This window comes from Cavia porcellus, unplaced genomic scaffold (genome assembly GCF_034190915.1).
Source record: "Cavia porcellus strain 051 isolate PalLab524CR breed Dunkin Hartley unplaced genomic scaffold, mCavPor4.1 scaffold_9, whole genome shotgun sequence".
NCBI lineage: Eukaryota > Metazoa > Chordata > Mammalia > Rodentia > Caviidae > Cavia > Cavia porcellus.
In genome coordinates this window covers 17,992,409-18,016,490 of record NW_026947492.1, presented here as the reverse complement: position 1 = coordinate 18,016,490, position 24,082 = coordinate 17,992,409, and the positions used below count along the sequence as shown (strand labels likewise).

Below are 24,082 nucleotides of genomic sequence, written 5' to 3'. Positions count from 1 at the left end.
TACAGTGGCTACAAGCTTAAGTAAAAAGTATACAAACTGTTTTCTCATGTGGCAGATTTCTTTCTTTTTTTTTTTTTCAAATGTATGTATGCTCTGGTTTAATAAGAGAGGTTAGAAATAGGCCATTTAGGGTGACCTTACTCTCATTATGTAGCCTAGACTTGCCTTGAAATTGGGGTCACTCTCCTTCATCAGCCGGACAAGTGCTGGTATTATGGACATACTGCCACCCTGATTAACATGGAAATTTTGAACTTTAAATCAGCTATCTGTGAGAGATGCTGCAAGCTTATGTCATAGCCAATACTTTATTTCACTTCTTTGTTTTACTTTTATAAATTCTAATCAGTTTGTATTAGCACATAATGACATTTGTTTGCTTTCTTAGTTCATAGTGACTAGTGATACATAGTATCTTAGTATTCACTTATTTATCTTCTTTGGAAGTGTTTGATTAAATTCTTTTGCTTATTTACTCATTTTTTATTGTTTGAATTCCTATCATTGAGTTGTACCTAAATATTATCCTAGATGCATACCATTTATAGGTGCAAAACCTCTATAAGATGTCTTCTGCAGGTATTTTATCCCAAGTTATGACTTCTTCAGCATTTTCTAAATGGTGTCTTTTAGAGAAAACATGTATTTACTTTTGATCTCAATTTATCATTTTTAAATTGTTTATATGAAAATTACTTATATACTTCAAAATTATAAAATTATGATCATACATTTCCCTCTAAAAGCTTTTTAGGTTGTATGGTTAGGCATATGATCCATTTTGAGAACATTTTGGTGCTAGATTTGTTTATTTTAAATGTCTTCTGATAACTGTTTTTTATGTTGTCTAGATAAATATTTGTAATTACTGAGAAAATGTGCTTTAATGAGCTTTTCCTGTAGCATGAGAGCAAGACTATATGATACTAACTTTATGTAGAAAAACATCTATGCAAAAATATCTCAAGATGAAGCTAAAAGGTATAGGAAGAGTGAGAAAAATTATGTAATAAAACATCACATAACTTCTGAAATTAAAAAAAAATATGCTAAAATTGCCACAAAAAACAGTAACAATAATGGAATATTATGTCTAAAATGAATTTAAAATATGCAAAAATTAAATTTATAATATAAATAGCTTCTAAAGTAGCAGAGAAAATATTGATTATTTTAATAAATAATGCTAGTAACCTTAAATGACCATTGTGTCAAAAAGCAAATTATACTTATCTCCCTATGCTATGCAAGATTAAAATATAATACAAAATCATGTCACAGTGGGATTATGTTGAATAGTTCATTATTTTTTAAAAATTTCTGAAAACCAATCAATGTTTAAAATATTTTTGAAACAAAAATCTCAAAATGATGAAATCAAGCATTATTATTTAATCTAATAACACTATTTTCTGATTTAAAAATAAAACTGTTCAACAAACCTGTAATAATAGAGAAATTCCACAGTCAGACGCAGAACATGTAACATCAAGTTTGTGAATCACGAATGATTTCCTTCTAAGAACATTAGTGATAAAAGTGCCTGCCTTTATCACTTCCACTCAATTTATGTTAGATGTTTCCAATATTACAATAAGTTGAGAAATTATAGGGGACATAGTAGACAATTTTGAAAAGAAAGAAAATTGTCTGTAGGAAATCTAATAAATCCTCCAAATAGCAACCATAATTTATTCAATTAATCAATTTATTTCAGTTAAGGCAAAAATCTGTATACAAAAAGAAATGATATTTCTAAATAATAACCATGAGCAACCAAGAATTGAAATGGAGAACAAATTACTGGAGCATAAAGCCAGTAAGAAATACTTATGTATACATCTGACAAAATATAAAATCTCTAAAATCAAAACTGCAAAATATTGTTGAAAGATCTAACTCAGTGTTTAGGTATACTACCTCCCTACATTGGAAACCTGATATCCTTCTGTAGGTAACTCTTTCCAAAGTGATGTTTACATCAACACATTAATTAATTAATCAGCAAAATTTGTGTATTTAAAAGTCAACATCCTAAGATTTCTATATAAAAATGCCCAAAATAATCAAACATGCAAAAAATTAGTAACATTATCAATATCCAATTTCTTTCTTTCTCTTTTTATCTTGTTGTCTTTTTGAGATAAGATCTCACTATGCAATTCTGGTCAGCCTTGAGCTCACTTGGGTGCACAGGCTGGTGTGGAATTCGCAAAGATCCTCCTGCTTCAGTCTTCTGAGTGCTGGGATTACAAGCATGCACCACCATGCATGGCTCAATTTCTAGTTGTTATAAATTTAGTGAAACAAGACAGTGTCATATTGATGTCAAGATTGAAAAATATTACAAAAGAATTTGAGAGTCCAGAAATACATTCATATATTTAACGGAAAAATTATTTTTTACATAAGGTAAATCAGTGAAAAAAGTCTTTTCAATAAAACTTGGAAGTAATTAGACCAAAATAAAGCAAAAAATTTTCTCTAGATTTATCATTTGCAGTGAATGTCATAAGATATCATAAAGGTAAATACAAAACATCAACCTGTGGATTTTCTAGAATTCAAATTTTAAGATATTTTTGTCATTGGCTTAGACAAAGCTATATTAGATTTGAAACTGAAAGCATAATTCATGATAGAAAACATATTGATAAATTAGATTTCATTAAAATTCTGAGCTTTTGCCTCCCAAAAGAATGAAAATGATCCACATGCATTGCTAAAACATTCCAAATTAGTTATCTATTGCATGATATCCAGAATTTATAAATATTTTTCAAAGCAACAGTAAGAAAGAAAAATCTTCAAAAAGAAGCAGAATATATGAGGAAAAAAATGTGTTTGTTTTTGCCCTTGCATGTACTTTTTTTTTTTTTTTACAAAAGATGTACAACATTGTACTCATTAGGGAACTGCAAAATAAATCACATCAAAAATATATGCACATCAGGAAAGAGCAATATGTGATAAAAAGAAAGATCACCACAAATGGTGCTGAAGCAACGGAGGTACTCACCTTCTTTTAAAGTTCTAAAGAAAATGGAAAGTGGGGAGCCATGTTAGAAGTCAAGATTTCAGTTTCTAAATAAATATACACCCGAAGTGTGATTAGACTTGCCATTATCATGTGTTTATCCAAGAGAAATAAGAGCATTAAAAGCATATGTTCTCATGAAGAATTGTGTCCAAATACTTACTGAATTTCAATTCATTAAACCCCTAACTGTTCACAATTTAATGTCCATCACCAGATAACTTGATATACACATTACAATACATTCACACAATGGAATACTATCACAACAATAAAAACGAATGATCAATTGAAAGCTGAAACATTGTGTTAAACCAAAAATTATTGTACTAAGTAATGCAAGTACTGTAGACTAATTCCCACACAGTTTCATTCATATAAAATTCTTGAAAAAAACAAAACGTAGCTTAAAAGCATGAGAACACATGAGGAAGATATTAACAAGCGATACAGGGAACATTTGACTTTGGGTAGATTTGCTACAATGACTGTGATGACTATCTATCTATCTATCTATCTATCTATCTATCATCTATGTATCTGTGTGCGTGTGCTAACATTTAGCCAATTGTGAACTTCATATAGTGAAGTTTGTTCTGTGTCTATGATGCTTAAAAATACTATTTGGAAATAAGAAAAAATGGAGAATAGAATCTAAGCTTCATCTCAGTGCTTCCTAACAAACATAGTTTTTAAATAGTTGCTCTTGCTTTTACAGGGACTCCAGAGAAAGATTGGAAGGAATGGACAAGTTCTTTTCCGCAGGTCTCTCACAGGATCATGGGGGTCTGGAAATGGACATTCCCTTCCTGACAGCGGAGAATGAAAGGGTGCTCACACCTTGAGTGGATGAGGTTGTTCAGCACCATCATTCTACTCTCTACTCTACCCCCACCCAGATCAGGTAGTAGCTTGGCAAATGCAGTCTGGAAATGGAATAGGTGGGAATGAGGTAAAGAAAAGAATTCATTGGACAACTTTCTAGGAGCTAACCATGATCTCAGTATCCTGAGACAAGTTCTTCACGTAGGACACTGAGCTTTGAAAGTGGAATCATCAGTTTCTATGCATTTTGCTAGGATAAATCTTCCTTCCATATAATGGCCCCACTGTCCTATCATGTAGTTATTTATCTGTTAACAAATTATTTTTACAATCTCATAAAGGTTACTTAACTTAAATATTTTACTTTTCAAAACAAAGATGCATGGTAGAACAAAGAAAGGGAGAAAATCTATGGTGGAGATTTCTACAATAGACGTATTCTTATTAGCAAACAATATTAAAAACAATAGACATATTAGCAAAAAACAGATGTATTCTTTGGTCTTGCCCCATGATCTTGCCCCAAATGACAGGATTACTTTCCATCACATTCTGATCTAATATGAATTATTCTGAGTATTTTATGGCTAGTTATATTATAAGGAAAAATATAAATATCAGTTTGTCAAAAATAGAAGAAAATATCTATCTTGTTTTCCTCAGCAAGGCAGAAGGGACACACAAGATTAATTCAGGTAACTTAAAAAAATATCTCTAAGACTTATCACAGATACAGGGAATCATACTATCTTGTGATAGTTTGCCCAAGGTATATGCTAGTTGTGTGTGTGTGTATACATTCAATAAAAGTTAATAGCTATCACATGTGTTCAAAGGACCAGGATATAGATTCAAAAATCAGGAAAGGTAGTTAATCTTAAGAAAAGGAAAGCGACAATTTAACTTCATCACCTTTAGTGGTTCTGACAGTAGCTCAGACTTAGCCACACCTCTTCTTCAGCACTCTGCTCAACACCTTCTTAACATCCTTATTCCTCAAACTGTAGATTAAGGGATTCAGCATGGGGATGATTGTGGTATAGAACACAGAAGCTACCTTCTCCTGGGCCATGTTGCTGCTGCGAGACGCTGGTTTAAAATACATGAATATTATAGATCCATAGAAGATTCCAACAGCCATGAAATGAGAACCACATGTGCTAAAGCTTTTGGACCTGGCCTCAGATGAAGGAATCTGAAGAATTGTGCTGAGTATGAAGGCATAAGAGATGGTGATGGGCACAGTTGTGGCCAACATATCGAATCCACCTATGAATATCACCAGGAGGTTATTGAGGTGGGTGTTGGAGCAGGACAGCTCTAGGAGAGGAAAGATGTCACGGAAGTAATGATGGATGACATTGTCCTTACAGAAGGAAAGTCTAGCCATAGAGGCAGTGTGGGCCACAGCTCCAAATGTTGCCATGACATAGACCCCCACCACCAGTGCCTTGCATACCTTTGGGGACATGGTGACATTGTAGAGCAAAGGCTTACAGATAGCTACGTATCTATCATAGGCCATGGCAGTCAGCATGTAGGACTCAGCAGTAGCAAAAACACAAAAGAAAAAAAGTTGTGTCATGCACCCAGGATAGGAGATAATATTTTGCTCCCACATGAAGTTTCTCAGCAGTTTGGGGGTAACAACTGAGGAATAAAAGAGATCTAAAAATGACAAATTACTGAGAAAAAAGTACATGGGAGACTGAAGGTTAGAACTGAGAGAGATTAGGAGGATCATACCCAGGTTCCCCACTCCAGTGACTCCATAAATAACTAGAAACAAGAGGAACAGGGGCAGCTGGAGCTCAGGTTGTGCTGTCAGTCCTGCCAGGACAAATTCAGTCACGGTAGAGTAATTATATGCGGTCATTTCCTTCAGGAAATAGGATGTGAAACTAAGAAAAAGAAAAATTGAGAAGTAAAAAAACCTATGTTCTTGTGGTGGGTAGTTCTCTTATTACTGGTGTGAACAGAAAGAAACATGCAAACAGGAAGAAGTTTATAATGATTGTCAATAATATGCTAGAGAAAATATTTTTCATGTCAATACTGAGTTTTAGTCAGACTTTTACAATGCAGAAACAACGAATAATACAATACGGTCATAAGAACAATTGGAAACTAGCTCTTGTAATCTGAACAAGTACTGTTGAGATAAAATTATGCAATCTATTAACTAGTATTCATTTCCTATTTTTGAAATTCAGATTCATTTTTATTCATTTTTGTTTTTAAAATAAGGAAAGAATATGTAGAAGCTCTCCAAACATCTTCCTACTATTCTTGTACTCTGAGAAATAACGTTGTTGTCTGAAATAAACAGGAATAGGACCTGCACCTCAGAATGCTAAAATCTTGAGTGCTGCTGACATCAGGGTTTTATTCAGAATTAGAAAAGTAATTTGAAGGTATTTTCAAGCATTATGTTGTAATTTATCACAGAAAAAAAGAGAACTGGGAGAAAATGCATAACTTAGAATTGGGGTTCAGAATCAGACACTGAGCTCAGCAGCCTCCATACTCCAAGTTAAGGGGATTTTGAATTTCATTCTAAAATTCTGTGATTCAGATAAATGAGTATTTCACCATACAGTTGTATTTCTATGAAATGTTTTGGGATATATTTTGGGGGCATTTTGGGAAACATTTTAAAAAAATTAGAAAAATTAAGACAGCTTTCCTCCCACTTCACATCATAGGCAACAGATCACTTATTTCTTCCAATTTCCCTTGCATTAGGTTAACTAAAATCCACATATTTGATACAGCTATTTTTGAGGAAGATAAATTTACAACTGCCCCTTGGAAATTCCATTTTACAGTGAATGCTTACCTTCATGCTGTAATGAGTAGCAGAATTCTTGCTCCAATTGCATTCACATATTATGTCTTGTAATAGATGACAAAATTACATCAATAGCTTCATGGAAAATGTTATCCACTCAGTGCCTACTTGATGTTCTGAGAATGTGATTCATCAGCACTGAAAATCAAGTGGAAAATTAACAAGAAATAAAGGTCTGTAATAATCTCTAAAGTTTGTTTTACGCTGCACCTAAATCACTCTGTGACTGTGAGAAGTTCGAATGTTTCTTTTTTAAAGAAAGGATTAGGGCTGATAATCTGAAGGTGAATTGTAGCTCAAAGATTTAAAGAGACTGGATGAGCAGCAAAGGAAATCACTTCACTATCTTGGTGGTCCTGTCTCAGCAAGAGAGTACAACACCTCATTGTTTATAGATGACCTCCATGGAGTGGGAAAGGTAAAATATTCTCCAGAGTACAGAATCCACGGGGGACTTTGAGAGGTGAAATCTCCTGAGAAAAAGAAGCACAATTAATATTGTATGTATACCAAAATAATGACACACACCAAGAATAGTGAAATGTTCCATGTACAAAGTTGGATATTTGGCATTCTTTTATTTGAAATAAGAAATTTTTGTTCAAAGCGCAATTTGCTCCCATTGAAGATTATTGTAAGATTAATTACAAATAGTTTTTACTGATGCCAGCACGTAGAGTTTTGCTCTCATCCACAAGCTCTAAAAATAGCATAGTAACTCCAGTTTTTAATTTTTAGCTCTATATTATAATTATGGTCAAATAACATTTAGCACCTTGAAATAGTGAATGAATATGCTAGTAGTAGCAAAGTTGAAGCATTTGTATTCTGATAGGAACTCTGGGATTTAAATGAGTGTTGTATGACATGTTTTTATTTCTGGGAAGAACTTTGGCATATATTACAGATATATTATGGTTAGCCAGCACAATATTGAAGGAAAAGAACCAACATTAGCTGACTTAAATATAGGTATAAAACTGTTGTAATCAACAGTGTGGCACTGGCAAATCAATGGAATACATAAAATATAGAATAGAGAATCCAGACATAAGTCCACAACAATAACATATGTATAAATGTATATAAGATATACGGATGGCAGGTGACCATATGAAAAGAATCTTCAATGTATCTCATGCAATTTTAAGTTAAACAGCAATAGAAAACCATACCACATCTGTTAAAATGGCTGAATTTCAAAGAATTTACTGCACCCAACATGAGAATGTGAAATAGCAGGAACTCTCTCGTTGGTGAGAATGCAAAAGTATACACCACTTCTTAAGATAGCACAGCAAGCTTAACAAAAACAAGCATAGTCTAACAATTTGAATGAACAGTCAAGCTCATTGGCATCTATAAAACTAAATTGAAAACTGATGTCTACAGAACAACATAGACACCTGAAGCAATCTGTTTCATAACAGGAAGACAAAGATTTAGAAGAACCCAACGTGACCTTAAAAGGCACCTGAATGAGCAATTTGTAGTACATTCATACAATAACAATTGACTTTTCAAACTAAGCTATCAAACCACAGAAAGTAACATAAAGTAAACACAAAATCATTATAAAGAAAAAGCTAGTTTGGGTATAAAACATTCTATAGGTTCTAACTTTATTACTTTTTGAAAAAAAATAATGCTGTGTCATAATTTTGGGCCCAGCCTGGGCAATTTAGGAAGATCTCGTCTCAAAATAAAAAGTTTTTGAAAAGGTCTGGTTATGTACCTCAGTGAGAAGGCCCTAGGTCCATCCCTAAATGCCAGGAAAAAAATAGGAAATGCATTAAAAGATCATCAGTTGCCAGATATTTGGGTGGAGAAAAGATAGGAAAGATAGATAAGTGGAGCAAAGGGGGAATTTTTAGGGCAATGAAGGTAGTTTGCATGATAATGTGGATGGTGGATATATTACATTATATACCTGTTAACACCAGTACAATAAGCTGGGAATATAGCTCGGTGGCTTAAGCAATTGCTTGGTAAACACAAGATTGTGAGTTCAATCCCCGGTACAAAACAAAACAAAACAAAACAAAACAAAACAAAACAAAACAACAAAAAACCCCAAACAATAACAAAACAAACAAACAAACAAAAAAAAAAAACAGTAGAAAGAATGACACAAAGAGTGCACCCATATTCATATGACAGATTTCAGTCAGAAATAACACAATAATTCTGCCTCAGTTTCAATAAATATACCACAGGAATGGAAGATAATGATAGGGAAACTGCACTAGAAATTGAACAAAAGGAACTTGAGAGAGCTTGTTACTGTCTGCTCAATTTTTCTATAAACCTAAAACTTGTCTGCAGTACACAGTCTCTCTCTCTCTCTCTCTCTCTCTCTCTCCCTCTCTCTCTCTCTCTCTCTCTCTCTCTGTCTGTCTCTCTCTCTCTTTCTCTCTTTCCATCTTTATTTCTTTCTATGTCTCTCTTTGTCTCTTGTGGGGTGCATATAAAGCTAGATATGAGGTGCCAAAGCAAGGCCAGCTTTGAGAACACAGAGTGCCCAAGGTAACTCATGTGAAAAAGTTATTCCATGTTTGAGAATGTGAGGCACCTGAAGCAAGGCAGGCAAACAAGTTGCTAGGCAAAAAGGTTTCAAGTTATGATAACCTTCTGAGTGTATAAATAAACATGCAGCAACTATCCTAACGTGCAGTACTTTCTCTTCTGCTGAAAGAAGAGGCTCCACTTGGCTTTAGGTTTGTGTGTAATGACTCTTGTTTTCTTCATTCTCCACTGTCTTCCCTCTAGAGTTTCAAGAGCTGTGCTGGATGTGGCAATTGGCACCTAAAATGGAACTTGGATTACGAGGAAACTTGTCATAACAGGTGGGAGGACAGCTCTGAGAATGCGTGTGAAAACAAAACAGGCTCACGACAGCAAAGGAACAAAACAGGTTCATGAGGAGCATAGAAAAGAGAGATGTCTTGACATTATCAAGTGGATCAGTCCACTATCAGTGCCTCTTACATCATGGCCAATTTCATCGGGTGTAAATGTGAGGCAAGCAGGTTCTCAAGAACATCAGAAAGATATATTAATGCTTGTTGTATTATTGATTCCCACACCTACTTTTTTGTTGTGGACCTGAGTCAGGCACTACCTCAATGACTGTGCACCTGTTGAGATAACCACACAGGGTTTGGTTCAAAGCACTATCTTAACACCAAATCCTGAGCAAGAAAAAGGATAGTGGAGAAACAGCGCTCACTGCCTCCTCCAGGTAGAACTTGACCTTTCTAGTTCTGCTCAATAAGATAAAAAAAAAAAAAAGAGCATTGGCAGGAGAATATTTTGCCCCACTAGAGGAGTATTTCTCTGCAACTTCCAACTGACAACTGTCCAAAGTAGAACCACAAACCTTAACTTCACAACAAGAGGCTACTTCCACTTTCTCAGTTCAGAAAATTTATGCTGCATCATGGACTGAGACTTCCATCCTTACAGAATAGAATCATCCTTTCTTTCACACTTGCAGTCAGTGCTAAAAAAGCAAGGTGGACAGGAGAGTCTCTAGAGGGCTTTCAGCATGCCTGCCCTGTTGCTGAGCTCCAAGATCCAACCCACATTATATGTCTTCATGAAGCTATGCCTTTTAAGACCTCAAAAGCACTAAAACAAGTGACCATACCTTTCACCCTGCAGCACCTTTTACCTGTTGATTTTAAGGCTCCTAGGACAATATATTATGGTCCCAAATTATTGGAAAGGAATAGCTAAACATGTTTTAAGTCTGGGGGATTATTTATTGTGGAAATGATTTTTTTTTGAATTTTGCATGGATCAAGCCACTATCAATGCCTCTCACAACATGATCATTACAAAAGATATGTTAACTTCCACCTCTCACCTGCATAAGCAAGCAGATGATTCAGAGGAATGGAGTTCCATTCCGGAGACTGAGATAATAAAAATGGAAATACATAAACAACCTAATTATTTTACTGTTCAATTGACTTTTCAAGCCTTAAGCTGGTAGTTGGAGCAACTGTTTAGAGGATAACAATATGCAACATAGAAACTATTTTGGATTTCCTACTGTTTTAGCTCTTTTTTGTTAGTTTTATTGTTCTACTTTATTTCCCTTAAGATTAAATAAAAGTATAATTCAATTTGGTCAAAATACATTTCACTGAACTCTAATTTTATAAACAGATTTATCTTATGCATGTTTGTCAGTCTGTCTAATCTGTAGACAGCTGTTTTCTTTGAGCTCAACAAATTTTTCTTTTTGTACTACTGGATATTTGAAGTGTTTGTCTGACATGCTTCCACCAAAGTTGCCAGATGATCAAAATGATGTTAAAATTGGATTTATAAATGTGACCCATATCATTGTATAGTTTTTAATGTTGTATTATAACTTGAGAGTTTCTCATTGTTCAAAAATAATGTGTTATGACATAGTTTTCACAAGTCATCAAAATTTGTTTAGACAATTAAACAAAAAATTCTTTAGGCTGGTGAGAAATTTTGGACAGGACTCCAGTTGATGTATAAATAAAAAGCTGCTGGAAATACTATCCAATTCTTTTTTTAAAATTTTATTTAAGAGGAAAAAAAGAGAGAAACACAAAACAAAACAAAGCGGTATAAGGGTACATGTAATACAGAACTACAAAAAAAAACAGTAAGAAATATCTGTTAATAGATTACATATTATCATCTTAGAAATAGTTGCTCAAATCACAGTATCAAAGAATACAAAGTGGACATTCAAACAGAGAGACTGCAAACAGCTGTGTTCAATGACCCAAAAACATTAATATAGTCAGCTATTTAACACCCCTAAACACACTTGCTGTTATATCCGTTAGAGCTCTTTTTTTCCCCCTCTCTTTTTTACAACAAAATTTACACATTTTGGATTTTATTACTCCTTAGTTCTTATTACTTTTTTGTGGGGGAGAGAATAAAGTCAAATATAGCAAAACAAAGCTGTCAGTCAAAACCAAGGATAGACATAGCACATGATGTAGAACAGAGTATAAGGCTATCAACAATCTTGATCATTACTGGGAGGTCCCAGTGTTCCCCATAGACTTTATAGGAGACCCACTAATAAATAATATTAAAATGTATTATTTTGATATGTCTCCATTGATAATCATCAAAAATTACTTTTGTAAAAAATGAATTAGGTTTTCGGAAGCAAAAAAACTTTGGTGCAAAACTAAATTAGACAACAAAAGTTTTCATGTGGCTATGACAGTTGATATTAATCTCATGATGAATTAAACAGATGGATTCAGATATACAGCTCTTTCAAAATGTAACATAGGGATCTTTGATGTTGACAAACTTTTCTTTCAGGCTCAGACATCCTCCTTTAACAAAATCTTTTGTGATGTATATGGTATGTATGTGCCGTAGAAAAGCCCAGACAATAAACAGTATAGATAGTGTCACAAATTTCTTCACTGGCATTATATTCAAGGTCAAAAAGTTAGTTAAAACCTTCTTATGTACAAGATAAATATGATTGACTAAGAAGGCTCTTTAAGTTTGAAATGGAACTTAGGTATATTACAAAAATGCCATCACGGTTGTCAGGCTACATTATTATGCATGGCTTTTGATATCAAATTTTATGTGTAAAACTGTTGTCTGTTAACATTCTATAGTGTCTCCACTACTAGAATATCCATGATAGGTAGGACATAATGTTTCTATATTGTATTTCAAGGTGGTCAATATTCAGATAAAATTATAATATTAAGATCGCTGCTCTTATTACACTATAATGTAATTAATGTCTTCTGAATGTTCAACAACTGAGTTTTAGAAACCAAAAACTAGAAAGATAGATGGGCTAGGAAGGCAGTCAATAATTTGACTCTGGCCCTTTAAGCTCAATGAGGACCCAAGACTAAGAGAAAATGTGCTGTGACATCCTACAACTTGGAGTGTTTGATCTTCTGACTGGAGATTGTTGGACTCCAGAAGGAGATGAATGATGTGCCTAAAGAGAATATTAGGAAAGAAAAGTCTTTCAAGTTTTCACAGAAAACTACTTGGTCAAGCAGTGGCTGGGGCTACTCCAACTGTCTGGCACTGACAGAAGAAAGAGATGCTGTACATGCTTCCAATGTAAATCGTGAGGAGACTTAACACTGTACATGGTTCCAAGGTAATTCCTGAGGAGACTTAATGAAACTTGATAGATAGCACAAAAATTGATTAATACAGTTATTGATTTAACATGGTTTGAATATGCAACACAAAAGTATAACCACAAGATGTATAAAACAATGCTACAGTAATATGTCAGCTATAAAACCCAAATCACAAATGCATTCTGATAATTTGCAGTTACATTGGTAAGTGACTACTGTTATGGGTTAATGTGCTGCATTGGGTTAATTTGATGAATACACACACCTGAAATCCTTGACTTAAATCTTTTAGCCTAAACAAGTAAGTTCATTTAGAATGGACAGTGTTCAAAAATCAGAAGGTTTTCAATAGAGTCCTCCAATCACACCTCCTCCACCTTCAACTCATCACTCATTGCTTGCAAAAATAAGATAGAAAAAGAGATATGTGAGGAAGCTGGAAGTCAATCACACATGCAGGTATAAAGCAAAGCCAGACTTTGTCACATGTAGTGCCGGAGGTGAGCCACGTGAACACGCTATTCCAGCTCTAAGAATGCAAGATGCGTGAGCCAAGCTAGGCAAACAAGTTGTTAGGCAGAGGGGTTTCAAAGGGCAGTAACCATCTGAATGTATAAATAAATGTGTTTCTGTCATTGGGCAGTTCTCTCTCACCAGGAGAGTAGGCTTCAACTGATCTTAGCTTTCTGCATTTTGACTCTTGTTTTTCTTCATCCTCCACTAACCTTCATCCAGAAGTTAAAGAGCTGTGTGCACCCAGCAGTCTCTCTAGATCTGTGTCTGTGTCTGTGCTCCATTTCTGTCTCTGTCTGTCTCTGCCTATCGTGTGTGTGTGTGTGTGTGTGCGTGCGTGCGTGCGTGTGTGTGTGCGTGCGTGCGTGTGTGTGTGTGTGTGTGTGTGTGTGTGTGTGTGCATGTGTGTGTATCTGTGTCTACCTCAGTGTTTTCTCTTCTCCTCACTCTCCTCTGGGGTATGACTGTGTGTCGGTAGGAATGTCTATCTGTTGGTCTCTGTCACTTTCTGCTTCTCTGCTTTGGATATCTTTTTGACTTGTTTCTCCAGGACAAAAATAAATAACTCAATTGTAAGTATTTCTTCATTCAGTTTATCTCTTGATTTTTGCTATAATTCTTCAGAAATATATATTTGTAGTACTGGGAATAGAACTCAGGGAACACTAAGCAACATATCCAGTCTTTAACCTGACAGTATTATTCTTATTTTGTTTCAAGGCTAGATTTAATTTTCAGTAAAAAAATAAGGAGATGTTATAGAATTGTATTATATTGCAACTGTGGTTCATCAATCTGAAAAATATAATAAATAACAATAAATATTGCCATGTAATTTAAAAACATTAGAATTAAAATTAGTGAAAAAGAAACTATGCTAGGCCCTCTTCTCTAAACTTCTCACATACTTCACAGAGAAATGGTGACTTTTCTACAGCACTTTACTTTGTGTCAAACTTATTTTTAAATTGTGTAACCATTGTATTAAAACAACAAAATTATGCTAATTCAAACACATTTAAACAGGGCAAAAAATAAAATCGATGAATAACAAAAGTCATATCACATTCTATTGTGTACAGATAGATATATACAAAAATAATCAAATAAAGTGAGTAATCAGAGCTCTATTCAAGAAAGGCAGACAAAAATTATTAACAAGCTTGTGCTATATATCTTAATAAATAAATACATTGGACAGCTCTCTCTGAATGTCCATGGCACCTTCACTCTAAAACTTCCATATTCCAAAAACCACAGGTTCTCAAATATTGTAAATAAATGTATAATATTTGCATCTAATACATTTTCTTGTATAATTATGTAATCTTTAGATTACTTGTGATATTTAATGCAAATTCTACATAAGAAATTACAACATTTTAAGGAAAATGAGAAGAAAAAGTCTTTGTGTGCTTAGTAGAATTACAATTGTTCTTTCAAATATCTTTCACAGATTGTTGGTTTAATCTGTGAATATGGAGCTCACAGATATAAAACGTTGCCTGTATAAAGTTCTGTCATCCTGACCCTAACCCTAACCCATCTCCTCCTCCCATTCTCTAGTATAATACAATGTTTGAAGTCACCATGCGACATTTCGCTTCCCCATTCACTCTGATTACTCTGTGTATCTCCTTCATTTGTCATGATGGAATGGCCTAAAATTCACATGACGTTCTTCACAGATTGTTAGATAGATTTTTGGACCCCTCTGGGGCTTTATTTTTTATATTATATTTATTATATTTTTTATTATATTTTTGTCCATTTTTGTTATACCTTCTTGTATGGGGCCAGACTTTGAAACTGTTTTGTGTATGTAGCTTATATTTGAGGCATTAGTCCTTGTACTTTTCCTCTGAGCTTTTGTTTTACGAGTAAATCAAGCTTTCTACACATACTGAAGAGCACAATTTATACTTTTTATAATAGATCACTTTGTAATTCATCTCATTTTTAAAGTTTAGTGTAGAATTCTGTAAGTGTTTTTATTTGAGACGAGTATTTTATAATTTATACTATATTATTAGTACCTATAGTTTCTTGGTTACTTCTCTATTCCTGACAAACACCTCACTCTAAAGATCGGGGAAGGAAAAGTTTATTTAGCTCACATTTTTTCCATGTTTTTGTTCATAATCAGCTGACTGCAAGGCAGGGTGGCACATGGCAAAAGGACAACAGTGCACTGCGGCAGAAGACAGCAAAGCAAAAGGAGACACAAAGGGGGGAGAAAAAGCCTCTTTTCCTTCTTTGTAGTGTAATAGGCTACTTCCTAGGATGGGTGTAAAACTCACAGCATCTCCTATTCCACCCTCTTGCACAGGAAGAGATGTTTAAAAAGTGAACACCTTGGCCCCCTACTGAGTCACATCATTAGACTTCTGAACTTCTCAAGGTGACACTATGTATCAACCATTACATATAGTTTTCATGCTGGAAGCTAGGTCACTAAAATTTACTCCTCCTGTATTTCAGATGAGATCAAGTGTGTTCAGGATGATATGGTCCTAGATATTCCTCCTATATTCCAAAACTGCTAAGAGAATATATTTTAAAGTCTTACAGATTTTATTTATTATTAATCCAATAAATATTATTTGAAAATCAACACTTCACTTTTATCACTAGAAATAGGAAACACAATGGCTTGCAAGAATGCTAAAACTAGGACTTTGGCAACTCTTGCAGATGGACTAAATGCCTTTTACATAGAGGAATGTGAATGAGTCTTTGAGAGTCCGAGGACAAAATGTTATGTTACTACTAATGTAGTACATTGTTGATAGACTTAGTGCTTGTTCTTAGGATTCTTAAGCTGTCTTATAATGTTCAATCTACAGAATGTTAAAAATAAGTATGTCTTTGTATCTGGAGGCTGTTTTAAAGAAATATGTCTGGTGGCCAAGTTGACAAGGGGTGAGCTGTTATTGGATAACCCACCTCTGAAAGTGGCTCACCAACTAATTGTTACCAGGGTCTCAGTTACTGATCTCTCCCTCTCGAGTTAGATTTTGTGTTCTTTTCATGTTGAACAAAGAATTGGACAAAAAAACTGGTCCAATATCTTTATGGTGGATATTGTCTCTTTCATCTCCTCCTGTCTAGAAGAGATACAGGTTCTAGTTACATCAATAATCAAGTTTATTTCCTTGTCCTTGTTTCACTGTCTTCATTTGTTTCAATCAAGGTACAGGACTTGTCGAAGTGTGGTCATGGTCTCTTTGGACCAGTATGGTTCGGTGGTCAAATACACTCCCTTTGAGCCCAAGGCGGGTGTATGGAAACTTATGCTAACCGCTTTCTCTGATCTGTTAAATGGTATGTAGAAACATATTTTTGAAACAATTTTATTGCTTGTTCTACAATAAAACAAGCACTTGTGGGGAAAGGGCATACCAGACACATATGGCCATTCTTGTCATCATGCTTGCATTCTACGTGAGTAGACAGAGATTATCCACTATTGTTAGAATTAAGTGTTAAATTTCAGGTGTAATAAATGCTATTGTGAAGTATAATTTTCTATGAATTCTTGTGCCACAAAACTTCATCTATTTTTTCTAAGAAAATAAAAGCAATAAGATAACTTGTGAAACTTAATAAGCTGCATCCTGAAGCTATACCAAAAACCATAACGTTTTAAAGAGCTATTTGGAGCATGTTTGTTCCCATTTCCTACCAGTTACAAAGATTTTCTTCTGATAAATTTCAAGGTGAAGAATGAACATCCTAGAAGGAGAAAATGTTGTTTCAACCTCATTTGTTCCTGTTGTTTGCAACACTGGCCCATCCTTGTGCCTTTCAACTTAGTTTTTATCTCAATCTAACTGCAACAGGTCTTTCTGTTCAATGTGACAACTATACAACTTTCACAATTATGTGAGTACAAGTGTGACTGAGTTATGATCCACCCACTATTTTTTGTTACTGTTATCTTAATAATTGGTTTATTATTGAAATCTAGAATATTTTGTCCCCCTTTTGTGCCAAATTTTTTCATTGATATTTTATGCCATATAAATGAAATTACAACATTAGTAGTGCACTGGAAGGTCTTTAGTAAGGGAGAGACGACCATTGCAAGTGGGTTAAACATATCCTGCCCAAACTTGTCCTTTTCACAATTTTCTATGTGTTTGGACATTGCAACCCTATCTTTCTAGTAGCTGAGTGTAAAATATTGGATAATCTTCAATTATATTTTATTTTATTTTATTGATAATCCTCATCCAAACCATCACTAAATCAAGGCTTAATCTTCAAGATATATCCAGGATTCTCTCATTGCCATTTTATATCCATCCTGGCCTATGTCACTTTTCATTCTTTCATTTAATAGGTTCCTAACTGATCTGCCTGCTTCCAGTCCTACAATATTTTATTGGTTGCAGAGCACACTGGGGACTGTATACTGTGTCTTTTATTTCAATGTATAACCTAGAGAAAGTTCCAAGAATATGCCAGACATGGTAGCACACATCCGTAATCCCAGCACTCAGGAGGCTGATGCAAGAGAATCAATGCAAGTTTGAAATCAGTGTGGGCTACATAGTGAGCTCAAGGCCAGCTTGAACTACATAATGAGACCCTTTAAGAAAGACAAAAAACAAAACAAAACAAAAAGCAGTTCCATTCTTCATTAAAATTTAGTCATATTGATTTCAGTGTTCTCTTTTACTGGGTCATCCTATATACATGTACACTCACATACACTTATGCAAACATGTGCTGTGCCATTTGAGAAAAGACTACACAAAAGGACACTGCATTCTTAAATATTCCAGCATGCATCTTCTACGAATGGAAACATTTGCCTACGTTAACACAGTGCAACTGTGATACTCTGGAAATTTAGTATCATAATGATGTATAGTTGACTGTATTTGAATAGATAATCCACATTTAAACATTATTAGTTGCTCCAATAATGTTTATTATAGTTTCTCCCGTTTTAAAATCCAACATCTAACTTGCAGAACAGTTGTCACTTTCCTATGGTGTACATTAAACTAGAATTATTTTTATAACATTTTCTGCCTTTATATTTAAAACAAAAACATGCCGATCTTGTACAGATTACTCCAAGTTGCGTTTGCTTTCTTTCTTCTTCAAGATTAGGTTTAGGATACAATGACTTAACAGGAGCCTAAAGCTGTAGTAAAATAGGCTGGGGAGATTTAAAGAGTGAGCTGGGTGTTGACAGTAAGGTGACTAAAAGGAGAAAATAAATCACTCAGCTGTTTTAGTTTAAAATGACCCTGAAATGCGATACTAGTTACAATGACAAACAAGCAAAAATAAAAGACAAAATATATGTTTAAAATTGTTTTCATGTTTTTAATGTGTCATTTTCTATGCAGACTTGGAGACCATCCTACAATTCAGATCTGTTTCTAGGGCTTCTTTGACATCCTTGTATCTCAGGCTACAGATCAGAGGGTTAAGCATGGGAACCACGGTGGTGTAAAACACAGAAGCCGCCTTCTCGTGGGTTGTATCATTGGTAGCTGGTTTCAGATACATGAAGGTGATGGAGCCACAGAAAATCCCAACAGCTGCAAGATGGGAGCTGCAGGTACTGAAGGGTTTGGACCTGACGGCAGCTGAGCGCACATGCAGAAACCTGGACATGATGAAGGCACAAGAGATGAGGATGGCTGCAGCGCAGGTGAGCACATTAAATCCAAGCAGCATCATCACCAACAGCTCCTTGGTGTAGTCTCTTGAACAAGATATATTCAGAAGAGGAAGGATGTCTCAGAAGTAGTGGCACATGACTTTAGTTCCACAGAAGGAGCAAGTGGAAATGTAGCTAGTGTGAGCTAATGCTCCCAAAACCCCAGCTGCATACACACTGGTGACCAGCAGCAAACAGACTCTGTGGGACATGGTGACATGATAGAGCAAAGGATTGCAGATGGCAACATAGCGATCATACGCCATGGCTGCCAGCATGTAGGAATCATCAGTGCCAAAGAACCAGAACAAAAAGAGTTGAGTCATGCACTCTAGAAAGGATCTGAAGTTCCTCTCCAACACAAAGCTCTCTAACATTTTTGGAATTATGACAGAGGAGTAGCAGAGATCTATGAAGTATAAGTGACTGAGAAACTAATACATGGGAGTGTGATGCAGAAGGCTGTTCCTGATTAAACAGAGTTTAATTAATTAAATAAGTTTCCCTGATTAAATAAGTTTCCCACCAAAGAGACTAAGTAGATGAACAGGAAGAAGAAAGGGAGCTGGAGCCCTGGATGGTCCTTTTATGCCTCTAGGACAAATGTGGTTGTTACTGAGGAATGATTTCCTGTCTCCATACCTCGCCCACTTGTGATAGTTGAGTGTATCGAGAGAGCACCTTGTTAGACAAGCACTGTCATTCACTAGGACTCGGTGACCTAGAATCTGAGGAATGACACACTTTTTAACAACTCAGAATTTCATAGGATAAAACCACTGAAATAAAATATTTTTAATTAGATTATTATCAAGGTGGTGATACTTTTGATGCCTATTTTTACTCACATTTAGAAGTGTAACTCATTTTATCTCCACAAATCCAAATTTAGCTTTTCATAGAAAAGAAAAAAATGATCTTTATGTTAGTCACCTTCAAATAATTTCTGTCCAGAGTGCTTCTTCTTTAGTTGACTTTTTATCTGCAGTAATTTTTATTTTTTTCTCTGATGTCTTGAAGCTTGACCACTTCTTTACTGAGGCCACTTGGATTTCCCCTCTGACTTCAGCATGTTTATATAGTTTATTGAGTTCTGGGCTGTAATCCCAAAGGGATTTGAACACACATAGGATTTCTACTTCCTGCCCCTCTCCATTCCTGGTCCTGAGAATTCATTTCCTCCTTCTCTTCTATTATGTTATCATGTGGAAACAAGGGGAATGGAGTCAGGGTGAAAATAGAAGGAGTAACGTGACACTAGGTTGCTGAAAAGCAACTCTTGTAATGCGCTGAAGGAAGCTGGGTGAAAAGGAAAGGAGCCAGGCACAGTAGAAAAAGCAGTGTATTAATGATGTTACTAACCTTCAAAGTAACTTCAAAGTTCATGTAATTATCTCCATAATATGAATGGGATGAGAAGGAGATTAAGTATTTACTGTAAGTCACAAAGCTTTAAGGTAACATTTTTTCACTATTTTACAAATGAGTTTATGAAAACATTCCAAGGTCATCCAGTAAATGTTAGACTCAGGACTTACCCATTTTGATTTAACATCAATGTGACCTGTAAATCACAGTTTTTTTCCTAACCCTGAAAACTCCAGTAACTTTTGCATGGGTCTAGTTACTACGTCGCTCATAATTTTACTTCTAAATAATCTCCTCTAATATTATCTTCCTTTGGCTAGAGAATACTAGGGTAGTCCGTTTTCCACTTTGATAAGCACTGAAAGCATTTTGACCTCACGTTCAAGTTCAAGCAGATTCCTGTCCTTTCAACAGCCTTAAGGGAGAAAAAACCTGGAAGCTAAACCTGTGCCCATGACACACACACAAAGTTCCCATGAAAATGTGCCTTTGTTTCTAATTATAACCAAGTTATCAGATGAAAATGAAGTGACTGAGCAAACAGCACTTCCACTAAGAAAACAAGCCCGTGCCTACATGAATGTGATGCACCCTGACCGAGTGCACCAGGCTACATGGCTGATTCCAAAGCTTTGCTCAGATGACAAAGTCTCTAATTCCATGTAAAGTATTTTCCTTTTGAGTTTTCCTTCCTAAAGTTTTTTTTTTTTTTTTTAACGTTTTGGTAAAACGTTAAAATTATCTTGTATCACATTTGTACTTTAGTCATCAGGGGTGATAAAACGCCAGTGGCTGAAAGGGAAATGGAAAAAACTGGATTTTCAAGCATGGGGGTTTCCCTCCTGTATGAATTGCAGTTTCTTCCCAAATAAAAGACAACAGCTTCTACCATATGTAGCTTTTACAGTACGGTGCTGTCTTTTATTCTCCAGGACTCTTTTGAGAATTTTCTGTGTTCTGAACGTTCATTTTGAGAAATAAATTTCTACACTTTTAATCATGGCATTCTAATGGAAGATCATAATATAAAAAGGCATAGAGAATTTGGAATGAAGCAGTGAGAACTATTTTGAAAGAAATGAGACAATGTGAGTGGTAAAGTTCTGTGACTGGGGAGGGAGCTGAGGGAAGGCCCTGGAGCTGAGTACACACTGTAGTGAAAGAGGCAGCAGAGGAGTGCTTGGAGGAAAGAACATTTCAAAAGAGGGAATATCAAGTTGAGAGAGAGAGAGAGAGAGAAAGAGAGAGAGAGGAGAGAGAGAGAGAGAGAGAGAGAGAGAGAGAGAGAGAGAGAGAGAGAGAGAGGGAGAGAGAGATATTTAGGCTAGCTAGGAACAGAAAGAAAGAAAATGAGAGTAGTAGGATGAGGCATTTTAGGTGGATTTAGATTCTAATAGACAATGTTGCTGAGAACTTTTATTCGAGGTGTGATGGGACACTCTTGGACAGTCTGAAGTATGCAGAGTGTTATGTGCTCTGACTCATATTTTTAAAGGATCCCTTAAGATCAGGTTATAATATCAAGAATACTCATTAAGTCAAGCAGAAACACAATCAGAGAGTCATATAGACAGAATATACTTCAGTTAAAAGAAATGCACAATCCAGCTGGTAATGAGAGAAGTGACAAAATGAAGTCAGAGAAACTTTCTGTGGATGGCACCTGCTGAATGTTGTACCTGAGAAGAGAAACATTTTTGGAACCAAGGAAGGTGGTATCAGACAGGTTAATAGTGATGGTAAAAGACCAGAATTGCGAGGTATTTTTTCTGTTTGCACATAGTAAGTTTGATGTCTGTTTTATGGCCAGCAGATATGTTGAGTGGGAAATACGGTGCAGAGTCAGGGATTCAGGAAAAAGTTCTAGCTAAGATATGATTATTTGAGTCACCAGAGCACACATGGTATTTAAAAAGGGAAATGAGATGAAATTTCCAAAGTATGCTATGTGGAAAGACTTCACAACAGTGACAGACACACAGAAGGTCATCAATATTTTTGGCATTGCCATCTGGTATTGCTTTTTTTTACGCATATTGTATTGGACAATAGGGAATTTTAGAACCCGTTCGGTTTTCTTTTTTCTGTTCCCTTTTACTTCTTTGCCTTCTTAAATCATTTCCCATTGCTGTGTATCTGTAGTGATTGTCCAACCGAGAAGCCACCGTGATGAATCAGAAGCATCTAGCACCATTTCTGGGACCTAGTAGAGACCCCGAATATTTCTGTCCTCTTTTCTCTTTCTTCAGCTTCTACCACCAAAATGATTTGTGGATAATTCTTGATGTTTAATATTTTATAATGCTCAAGTATTAACATATCAGCAATACAATAGACTGCCTCATATTTTCTTCAATTATTTGCTTTGCCTTAACCTTCTTCACAATTGTATCTTTTCTTAGATGTGTTCAAGTAATGAGTACTATAAATTAAGGTCAATTTTGAATTAAGTATCCCAGTTCCAGCTTGATATACTTCTTATAAATATTAAATATTCATTGTGGGTGGATTATGTAGTTAACATGATCTGATCATTTGTTGCTTGTCAAGATATTAGATACAAAGATACTTGGGCATTTAGTAATAAAAAAAGGCCACCTGTATGAGGGGGTCTCGGAGGAGTGTTGGTGTTTGCAGAAGTAGGATTTTGTTGGGACCATCTGACCTACTGAATACTGCAGAATAATCCTGGAAGTTCCCATCGTTCCTTTCTGCACTGATGTACCTCACACAGTGCTGACCCTCATTTATCTGAGGATCTGACCCACAAGGCCTCGAAGGTCCACTATCTGCAGATCTGTCCCACCCTGCCATGGAATTCCACCTACCCAAGTGAAAGCTAGGGATGTAAGGAGATTTAGTGGTTATAAAACTGCTAATATTTAATATTTTCACATTGTGAAGCAGATGTGCAGATTAAAATATCAACCTCATCCAAATAGCTGTGCCAAATTACCATGTGCTTGCTTGATGCCAACCTTACTGTCAAATCCTAAGCCTTCCAGAAGCTCTGTGCAAATCTCAATTTCTCAGACTTCTCACTTTCAGGCATCCGGAACCATCCTCTGATGCTGCAGTTTGCAAAATCAGAAGATGTCACTGCACATCCAGAGTCCAAAGTGCCCTTGAGTATGAACATTTGATGTATAAGAAGTGACGTGGACAGTTCACTTGTCCTCTAATTGGCTCTTCTTTCATCTTTGTAGATGAATTCCCATAGAAGAATGACAGAAATCACTCCTTGGTGACAGAATTTATCTTGGAGGGCCTAACAGACAGCCCAGAGCTCCAGCTCCCTCTCTTCTCCATATTTTCTAGTCCACACTCTCTGTATGGTGAGACTGACTTTCTTTGGTGCCAATACCATCAACCATTATTGTTTGTGACATCTTTCCCGTGCTCCAGCTTTCCTGCACCAGAACCTATGACAATGAGTTTGTGGTGTTTGTTCTGGTTGGCCTGAACACTTTGGTGTCTACCAGCAAAATTTTTATCTCCTATGGTTTTATCATCTCCAGCATCCTCCATATCAGCTCAATGCAGTGCAGGATTAAAGTCTTCAACACCTGCAGCTCCCACATAGTGACTGTTTCTCTTTTCTTTGGGTCAGCATCATTTATGTACCTCCAACCTTCTGATGTAGAGTCTATGGACGAGGAAAAGTGGCCTCA

General features: G+C 35.5%; 1 protein-coding gene and 1 pseudogene across 1 annotated transcript; both read right to left on the bottom strand.

Moving 5' to 3' along the window:
* Positions 1-4,802: 4,802 nt before the first annotated feature.
* Positions 4,803-5,738, bottom strand: LOC100726486 (olfactory receptor 8A1-like). The gene has a single exon (XM_003472579.4). The coding sequence runs from the start codon at positions 5,736-5,738 to the stop codon at positions 4,803-4,805; it is 936 nt and encodes a 311-aa protein (XP_003472627.3).
* A 12,980-nt stretch (positions 5,739-18,718) lies between these two features.
* On the bottom strand, positions 18,719-19,683 carry LOC100726764 (olfactory receptor 8D2-like; annotated as a pseudogene).
* Between the last annotated feature and the right edge of the window lie 4,399 nt (positions 19,684-24,082).